Source organism: Microtus pennsylvanicus, chromosome 7 (assembly GCF_037038515.1).
Source record: "Microtus pennsylvanicus isolate mMicPen1 chromosome 7, mMicPen1.hap1, whole genome shotgun sequence".
Lineage (NCBI taxonomy): Eukaryota > Metazoa > Chordata > Mammalia > Rodentia > Cricetidae > Microtus > Microtus pennsylvanicus.
The window spans coordinates 121,055,292-121,065,664 of record NC_134585.1 but is presented as its reverse complement, the minus strand read 5'-3'; the positions used below and the strand labels follow the sequence as shown (position 1 = coordinate 121,065,664).

Below are 10,373 nucleotides of genomic sequence, written 5' to 3'. Positions count from 1 at the left end.
GGTGCCCTCTAGTGGTTATTATAGGTAATGTTTTCTAAACAGCATTGCTGGCCCCTAGGGCCCACTGATGGTCTAGCTCCTTACAGCCACTTTCATCCCCAAATAAACTCTGCATAAGACTGAAGGTCGACCAAAATGACCCAGAGGAAATATTTCTAGTTTTTCCATCTTTCAATTCTTTTGTTTTCTATTATACTGTACTTAAAATTATTAGAGTAAAACCTGTGTAGAATTATTAAGAACTAAAGATTCTTGATGAGAGGAATGCGATTTTATTTTCTGGAAAAATGGTTTCTGAAATTTTTTATGCATATCAGTTTAAGTTTTAATTCTTAATATAAGAATACTTTTGTAAGAAATGCAGACAAAGTATTTTGACATTAAAGTTGATAAAGAATTTTCTCTGCGGCACATCAGAGGTGAATAAATTTGTTTAGGAACAATAGAATACTTAAAATGTTGAGTATATCCCAAGCTTATGGCAATATTAAAAATAAAAGAAATGACACTAATGAAGGTTCCCTATCCATTAGATAATACATCAAGCTGACTATTATCCAGAAATTTTGTTTGCAAATTCCTGCCCAAGTTAAAAGTCGTGTGCTCTGGGATCAGATAATCTGTTAGCGCCTTCCTAGTTTTCTGATTAGGTATCTTATTTTCTCAACTGTCAATTATATGCTAATGAAAACATGACATGTGCAATTTACTGGCCACAATGACACCTTCTCTACAAGATTTGTGACTAAAATTATCACTTATATGGAAATTGTTGACGTGTGTAGAATCTCTCGTATATCCCTCACCAACCTTATGAACCCCAGCCTGCCTCAGGATTGAGGCTCAGGAACCAACTCAGAGGTGGGTGGGACACCTCTGTGGTCTGTGGATCACTGTTGGGTTGGAAGGGACAGTGCTTTGAGAACATTTTCCTAAACCCATGACATCTGTCCCCTTGAATAGAAAAGGGAAAGAGACTAAAATGTGTGGGCAGCCACACCCCGGCCTCACGGGTGTCTTTCTACCTGGCTTTGCAGAGTTGCTCACTGATTCTGGTTCCTGTGTGGAGATATGCAATGGGGGCTCAGTTACTGAGAACTATGGATTCCCCTGTGCCACCTTCTTGGGCATCACACTCTCCCACCGAGAGTCTGGGCAGCAGAATGTCCCGCGTTCAGGAGGACTGCTCAGAGACGCTGCGACCTGAAGCAGAGGTGCTGTAATGTTAGGAGTATGGGGCTGTTTCTGTTCTGGAAATATCCTTCAGCATATTCCCTCAATATCCTGCACACAACCCTCCTGACAGCTTAGGCTCTGGATCTATCTGGAAGGAAATTTCCTGCTTGACTGCTTCGTTGTGGAGTCTTACTAAGGAATCACTGCAGATCAATACAGGTTACACTAGTAAAATCAATAAACACCAGGAAGCTAAAGGTACCATCATAGACAAGCTTTATTCCTGCATACTGACAAAGCAAAGCGCTGGAAAACGGTTGTCTTTCACCGTCAGTTCTTCTCCGCCTAGGAGCAGAGCCGGTGCCAGGAGGCCCAAAGAATCCCATTACCCATGCAACTACTCCAGGAGGGGGGGGAGGAAGACCGAGTGACAAGGAGCATCAGTTCAAGGCTGGTCAACTGCAGTTTCCAGAGCTGTGACAACAGCTAGAACATCCTGGGGACTCGTTCTCAGGGCAGTCAGAGCGCCGAGGCTGGCGAAGGTAGAATCGAGGAAACCGGTGAGACACTAAGGAGCATCTGCCTCCGAAGCCGGAAATGCAACAGGTGGAAATACAGCAGGAGGATGCTGGAGGGCCCCTGGGAGGGAGGCATGGAACAGGAGCCCTGGGAGGGAGGCATAGAGCAGGAGCCTGGGGCCCTGGTAGGGGGCACTTGGGTGGACACTTAGGAGAGAGCTGGCACTTCTGCTTCGTTTGCTGGGTGGACATCTTGGTTGAGCTTCAATTGTCCTAAATGGGAAAAATGCAGACATTTTGATAAACTAGTGAATGCACTGTTTTGCACTGATAATTCTGCACAGACTGAAACACTGCAACTGAATCTGTGGGTCCATAGGCTGTGTCATTGCAAGAGAGAAGCCCTGGTTTCCCAACATGGAAGAAGCCCAGCAGTGGGTAAGCCAGAATTAATTAGGTAAGCCTTCTCCTCCCTGCCCCGATTCTCTTAAGACTCTAACCTCAAATGCTTAAAGCACTTGGTGGTTTTCCAAACCTTAAGTTGGTTTTTCTCATATGATCTACGTTATCCATTTACCATCCTTTCCGCCCAAGTGCATCATGACATCACCTTGCTCCACAGTCTCCCTTTGCTTTGCTTCCCTGTGCCATGGAAGTTCTAACCTTCCGTCCTGTGTGGTTCTCTTGCCCTACAATAGCCTCCTCTCCTCCATGACTTCCCATCATTGCAGTCTCCAGTTAACATTTGGCCTTCCTGGGATGGCAGCTTGATTTGTCTTCATGATTTCATATGACTGAAATTGCCTATTAGCTCTTGCTCATTCTCCATCCTGGACTGGATTGCCCCATTCAGCTTGGCTGTAGCCACGCCACCCATCCCTCAAAAATGGCCATCAGATCAGTAAGAGGACTCACCTTGTTCTCTTAAGACCAGGCAGGCAATGGAACTGAGGAGACCCTGTGAGTAGAAGTCTTTTATACATCTACAGCTCCAGACTCAGAATTAGCCATGGATGATGTGAAAGCTGTTTGCTCATCAGGTGACCGTGATGACACCAACCCACATGCTAGTGGTTGTCATTTTGTTACTGTGTCACTCTGGGTCACCAGCAGCTCCTCAGGAGTATCTTCCTGGGGCATCTCTTCTTTCCATGATATTATATTTCCATAAAGACAATATTTCCATAAAGGCAAGAAGATCATAGTTTATGAGGACGCGTACATGAATGAAGCTTGGGGACTAGGCTGAAGCTGTCCTTTCTGGAAGATTCCAAAGCAAATGGGGTGGCATATCTAAACCCAGAGATGCTGGACCAGCTCAGGGAGCCAAGACAGAATTTTGAAGGTTTCGCCAAGTTTGGAACCAATATTAAAGCACTTGTGACCACTAGAGAAGACTCAGTGGATTTGATTCAGATAGCAAAAATGCCTGAAACATTGAGCAATGAAATGTCAGATCCTTCTGGAAAGGGTGTTGGTTACTGCCGCCTGTCCACACAGGCCACAGCACTAGCATCCAGTCTGAATGAAGGAGAAGCTCAAAGTTAGTGTTTTCAAATCCTGACCACAGACTCAGGCATCTTTTCTGTGTTCATGGCTCCTCTTCCCATTTTGCTTGTCTGTATCTACTGTAATCCACCTCCTCCTGCTCAGGAACCTCCTCATTTCTGTATGCCACCCCAACCCCGTTTGATTTTCCTATCCCACTCTTTCAAACCCTTCTTTAAACTTTCTTGCCTCTCTAGCTTGTCAATACACAGCTGACAGAACCTGAGCCTTCAGTAAATTCACCCTACTATGTTTAATCGCTATCAAAATGAAAACAAAAATTAAAAAAAGCATTTTGTCAAGTTGACATTATCATAAAATTGGTTGATCTAGAATGCCATGTCCCTTTAGCAGACCCTTTCTCCCCTGAGGCACACAAGGTTGGCTTCTCTGTAGATGAGATGTAAAGTACTTCAGCTTCCAGCTCTGTCTCCAAGACTTACACTTACACCTATCACCTTCCTTGGTAACTTCCTGTGCCACACAGGAGAAGCAGCCCCTTGTCTTTTGTGACACCTGCCCCTTTCTTTTCTTTGAATCTTGAATATGGATTGTTGCATTTCCTCCTGTATGATGCCCCGTAGTATGTTCACCATCCTGTATTCCCATGCTTCTGCTTATTTCCCATCGTTTGTCCTTCTGCCTAGAATGGAATCTCAGTGCTGACTGTTTATCCCCAGCGCCTGTACAATGCCTGATGTTTAAGAACCTGATGAATATTTTGTGGCTAAGCCAAAGGGTTTCCCTTTTTGCTCTTTCAGAGAGAGAGAGTGTGTGTGTGTCTCAGAGGCCAGATCAACAGCAAGCATTTGAGGCAGGTTGTAAGAAGCTGCTCCCAAGGTAGAGTCACTGACTTTGGTCAGTAGCAAGAGCACTGAAGGAGTTTGGTTTGGCTATGTTGCTTCCCCAGATATTTAGAGGTGACTGGACAAATCTTCATGTCTGGGTTTTTATTTATGAGTATCAGATTTCTAGAGGACTCTGGCCTCATATTATTTTTTATGATTTGATTTTCTTTCCGAACATTGATCTGAAACAAGAATGGTTATGCATTTGTTGTTAAGGGAGAGATTTAAACATGTGCAGATAGAGAATATTTGAAGGGCAGGCACAGAGTGAGGAAGAAACTTCATATTGGTATTTAGTTCATCTCACTTATTAGAGAAAATTACTAGCACCTTGCTTCATTGTGTCAAAGAACAGTACCGTGTGTCTACGTGATCCTTGATGGAGTAAGGGGAGAAATGGGTTACTGTAGCCCATATCTACAGATAAAGACAGACTATGCTCCTTCTCTGCAACGATCCCTCTAAAAATTGCAAGTTGTTTTAAACAATTGGAAAATAATATTCCAATAGACTGATCTAAGCTATCAACAATAAAAAACAAATTTCTTTATATTTATGTATGTATTTATGTATTTATTTAGTTAGTTAGTTTGTGTGCCCAACCAAAAATGTCTTATAACAGATGGGGATGAACTTAGTCTGCTCTGGAAAGAGAGTGATTATAATATTATTGGGAACAAAAGGAGAAAGCATGAGACTGTGGCTGTGCAGACAGGAAGAAGTGCCCATGTGCTGGGCTGTGTGATTTTTCCATGTAGATTCCTGGCTTCTGCCTTATATCCCTTGAAAGTCAAGAGCCAAAGTTTTCTCACCCCCATCTCCTCTGGCAGCCAGTCCTGCAGACCGTGGGTCTCTCCTGCCACACCTCTGCATTGCCTGTTGCATCAGCTTCACAGTTTTATAAGGAAGACGAGCTGGAAAAGCATGCACCTTGGAATCAGAAGTCTGGTATTCCAGCCCCTGATATGTCATGTCGCAAACTTTGAACCTTAAAAAAAAAATAGCCAATCTGTAAAATGAGCTTAAAAATAGGAAACTTAAAAGCTTTCGTACTGTGATGATATAAATAAACTTGAAGAGGGAGGTCTCAGAAATATGAGTTCTACTCTAAAATGTCACTCATTCTTTTTTATTACAATTTTTATTTATTTTACATACCAACCACTGTTTCCCCTCTCCTTTCCTGGCATTCCCTCCCTTACTTCCTTTCTACCCCCACTCATCCACTCCTCAAAGGGTAAGGCCTCCCCTGGGAGTCAGCAAAGTTCTTAATCTTTAGCTATTCGGGTTGTCTGGCAGGAAGAGTCATAGAAGGCAACAATCTGGGTCTTGCACCCACCTTCTGAGCAATTAATTATACCTTTACCTGATTTACACATGGGATTTAATAGAATCATGATGTTTAGAAACAAGACCAAAGATAACTGGTCATCTCTCACTCCAAGCAAGGGGCAGAGGGAGGAATATGATCAGACTTACATTTCAGAATGGTTGCCAGGGTCTCCATTTGGATGCTTCAAACTGGAGTATGTAGTAAACAGTCTGCAGGCTTGATGTGAGGCAGAGCTAGGCTTGGGGAGAGTTCTTTACTAATAAGGGTGTGGGGAAAGGGATTAATTGTAAGATGCATGGAGAGTCTTTGCTTGGTCAAGGGCCCGCCTCACCATAGCTGGTGCATTCCCCAACTCCACTCTTATCTGCCTGTACACTTCCTCACCACCTTGCCTGCCTAAGAACCCAGGAATGTTGTGGATTTCTATCTGGCTTGGGTGTTCCCTCTAATGGAAGGGTGAGGTACCAGCGAGGCCAGCATCTGCATGCATGAGATTCTTATCAGCCTAATCCCTAAGTGATGAAAGAGAAGAAACCAAGGATCACCCTTTAGCTTGAGTGGTCGGATCAGTCTTTGAAATTTCTAGCCTCCTACAGGCTAGAAGAACAGGAATCATACCTGGGGTTCACTGTGTTTCCCTTTGGCACAAGTAATAGCCATAGACTGTATCCAAAGTCCAGGGTCCATGCGTCTCATAGTGAGTAGAAGGGACAAGATTTATTTGGCATAACCTACCACTTTTATGAAATGGTCTTAAATTCCAGTCACATTACTCTACCCATATAACATGTGTTAAAGGCATAGGTCTATATATATAATGTATAATGGTAACTATGTATAATTATATGTAATGATAGTTTAAAAAAATAGTGTGAGACAGCCAAACGCTAGGCAGAGCCAGGGGAATCCACAGAAGAGAGGGAGGACGGACTGTAGGAGCCAAGGGGGTCAAGAACACGACGAGAATGTGGCCCATGGAATCAACTAAGCAGGCCTCACAGGAACTCACAGAGACTGAAGGGACAATCATGGAGCCTGTATGGGTCTGAGCTAGGTACTCTGAAAATACATTAAGATTGTGTATTTTGTTGATCTTGTGAGACTCTAACAGTGGAAATGGGGGTGTCTCTGACTCTTGCCTATTCTTGGTACCCTTTTTCTCCTCATCGGCTGCCTCATTCAGCCTTGATATAAGGGCTTGTGCCTAGCCTTATTGTAACTTGTTGTGCTGTGTTAGGTTGATATCCCTGGGAGGCCTGCTTTTTTAAAGGGGAAACAGAGGAGGAGTGAATATGGGGGAAAGGGAAGATGGGAGAGTCTGGGAGGAGTGGAGAGATGGGGAGAAGTACAGCTTGGGGTGCCATTTATGAGAGGAGAATTTTTTAAAGTGTGAGAAAAACACAACACAACAAAACAAAACACCCACAACCATACAGAGCACAACATTCTGTGGGTGATCTGTAAGGAAGACTGTAGTTATAAAATTTGTGTTTATTACAGGTTTAAATGCCCTCTAGATGCTGTGTTCTATAGGATTTGGGGTTTCACACCAGTATCCCCCACCCTCAAATCCCACTAGTATGATGTGGTAGACCATCTCTGGAACAGATGGACTGTATGAATGCAATCATGAGCCTAGTCTGGAGGCTGGCTATCTGAATGCCTCTTGCCTTCTCGGGTCCTCAGTGCCAAATGAGTGTTGTTGTTTGTCTCTTGATCTCTGAGATAATTGTGAGTGTTCTGTGCTTAGAGTTGCCCTCGGTCAAAAAGGATCTATGTGGCTTCTGGTCTGTCACCTCCGTGGGAACAGCTGTGCTGTCCTTTCTTCTTTGTGATGAATGTAATGATCCACTCCCTGGACCCCGACTTCTACACTGACCTTGAGTTGACCTAAGTGAGGAGGAAATAGCTGGAATGCACTATTAGAAAAACGTATTCATAGATGTCACCATCAAATGGTGCTTGCCAGCCCTAAGACAGGAAGGGATGAGGAGATGTCATTCTGCTTATATTTTTCTTTCAGGTGAAGATCCCAAAAAAGATTTCTATTTTTCAAGAAAGGAGGCTCCACAGCCTAGAACATCAGAGCATTCTTACTGCCATGCAACGTCACCCATTCAGGTGAGCAGATCCCTCCATGCCTCCCCCTTTTAGAAGATTGTGTACTAATGAAGTCCCTGGCTCATAACCCTTCAGTCTTGACCTCACCTTCTTGACTTCTGTACTGGACCTAAAGTCCAGCCCTACAAAAAGGTATTCTACAGTGAGAATGTCTTAAGAGAAAGATAAGGAAGATTCATTTGCCCATCTCCCCCTCTACAAAAGTTATTTCCAGCCTTAAAAGCAGTGTTACCTTGAGCTAGCAAAGCCAGACTCTAAGGAGGGCAAGGAAGGCATTGCAAAGACAGAGGCATGTTGCTTGGGTCTTGAGAGGACCATTGCCCTCTCTGCGGCACTAATAGTCTATGTCTTGACATTCCTAGCTTGTATTTATATTCTCGGATATGGTGGTTCATGAAAGGGGAGCCTTCCACATCCACACCTATCTGTTCGCACACTTGTATTCCATATGTTTTCTTTTCTTTACTTAGCAGTGCTGAGTTGGGGGTTGCTGCCTATGGAAAAACAGAATATTGCAGTTTAAAATCAAATATGTATCAGTTTCTAGGTTCCAGGGCAGTAGGGCCAACCCAGCAAGGAAAGGCACGGAACAGGGAAGCTGTGCTTTCTGCCTCCATCCTGATTCAGTAACAGATCAGGAATTCTACATCTGATTGTTCATAGGAGGAAGTCATTTCAAAATGCAGAGCCTTCATCTCCAACTAAAAACTACTGGATTATAACCTCCAAGGAGTCGGACTGAAGCATATGCATTCTTAAAATACCTCCTGGGTAATTCTGCCAGATTTGAAAAGTCTCAGAGTGATGCACAGAACAGAGATGTAGCCAGCCTTTAGAACATGCTGATGACATTTCTTCTGCCACTCTTTTCCTTCCTTTGAACTCCCTTGGAGAATTTCATGGGTACTTAAACGACTTACAAAGCTCAGGCCTCTTCCCAAACCACTCACCCTTGAAGAGGCGTTAGCCAGCATCAAGTTCTTAGACCTAGCAATGAGATTTGTTACCTGAATGGAGCACTTTCACTTGAAGAACTCATTATGCCATTAGGGAAGCTCATTTCTTTTGAGTTTCTCTTTGTTTGTTTTTTTTTTCCTAGTAAATATATAGATCAGATACTAAAGAATTCTGACAATACCTTTCAAATTCAGTTTTTATATAATTCATGATTACCAAACAGTTATTAACTGAGATAGTCATAAATAAAATATCTCATTTGGTCTGGTTATGCTTACAGATGAGAGCTGAAGTCTCATCTTAATGCAAAGAGTTCAAATATAAGCAGGGCCAATACTAAACCCAAGGTCAACCCAGCATTCATGCTTGAGGCTAGAAAAAGAGGCAGAGAGAGCACAGAGTAGCTGCTCACAACACACTAGCTGTCTAATGTCTGCAGTCAGATCATTTTGCCTCAAATCCTCACTTCATTTCTTATAAAATGTGGGGCATAAGCTCGCCCACAACATCTTGGTTACTGATGTGCAAAGCCATGGCGACAGTTATTCCTGCTTCTTAGAGATGCTGTGAGAATTGGCAGCAACGTGTGCTCAGTGCTTGGATGTTTTCCTGCTATGTTGCTGTTATTGCCATCCCCGTCATCGTCACCAGCTGGCTTTGAACTTGTAAACCCTCTGAGAATTGGGATTACAGATACATACCACCACACTTGACTTTTTATCATTGTTATTACTACCAGCTGGTTAGTTCAATGCCACTTAATAATGAGGACGTATCTTTTTATTTCTCCAAAGATTTATAAATACCCATGTATTTTTCAATTAAATACAAACCTAGGGCTCTCTAAAGAAATGGCTGAATCAAAATCTAAGGCAAAGTCAGAAAGTTAGTGTATGCTCAGAAATGAACTACTGATGCTGCATGAAAGGCGCACAAAAAGAGCAAAGAAAGAGTTTCCCAGGCTAGAACAATACATTGTTCCTATCAACTGTTAAAATTCTGTATATGGGGCATTTTCATATTCATTTATTCTGACCACCAAATACTGATTGTATATATTATCATGTGAAACCTGTTTTAAAACATATGTACAATAGTATGGCTAAGTCAAGCTAACTAACATGCATTGCCTTACATGTTAACTTAACATTATGTTATGGTGTGAGCACTTCAAGTCATTGATCTGTCTGTCTTCTGCCTGCCTATCCATCTATCTATCTATCTATCTATCTATCTATCTATCTATCTATCTATCTATCTGCCATTGCCATGTCTATCTGTCTTATCTATATGTAGGGACTTTGTACAACATAAGAAATATGTGTTTTTCACTCAGTATAAAACAAAGGTACACTGTGTTCTCTCTCTCTCTCTCTCTCTCTCTCTCTCTCTCTCTCTCTCTCTCTCTCTTTCTGTCTCTCCTTCTCTCTCCCTCTCTCTGTCTCATTTTGTTTTTTGAAACAGGGTTGCTTTGTATAACAACTGGATGTTCTGGAACTTGCTTTGTACACCAGGCTGGACTGAGCTCAAGGAGACCCACCTACCTCTGCCTCCCGAGTTCTGGAATCAAAGGCTGCACCCCCACCGCCCAGCAGGCACCCTGTATTTCCAACATTAAACTAAAGTCATATTGTGGCCATACTGAAAAGACATTCATAATACAGGCGTTTCTTTATCAACACACATATGCTTGAAAACTATGAAGCTGGCATAAATCTTTAGGAAGAAAAATGATCATCCACCACTGGATCACTTCCACAGCAGTGTTTTGAAATGACTTTGATGTAGTCAAAGCAGCGTGTATATGATGGTGTGTAAAGAAGGTGACCGGAGCAAGGAATCTCAGAATTGTCTAGGAAGCATGAATAGGCT

At 42.8% G+C, this 10,373-nt stretch overlaps 1 protein-coding gene across 1 annotated transcript; it reads right to left on the bottom strand.

Moving 5' to 3' along the window:
• Positions 1-1,631: 1,631 nt before the first annotated feature.
• Lce7a (late cornified envelope 7A) lies at positions 1,632-1,946 on the bottom strand. The gene has a single exon (XM_075979090.1). The coding sequence runs from the start codon at positions 1,944-1,946 to the stop codon at positions 1,632-1,634; it is 315 nt and encodes a 104-aa protein (XP_075835205.1).
• Between the last annotated feature and the right edge of the window lie 8,427 nt (positions 1,947-10,373).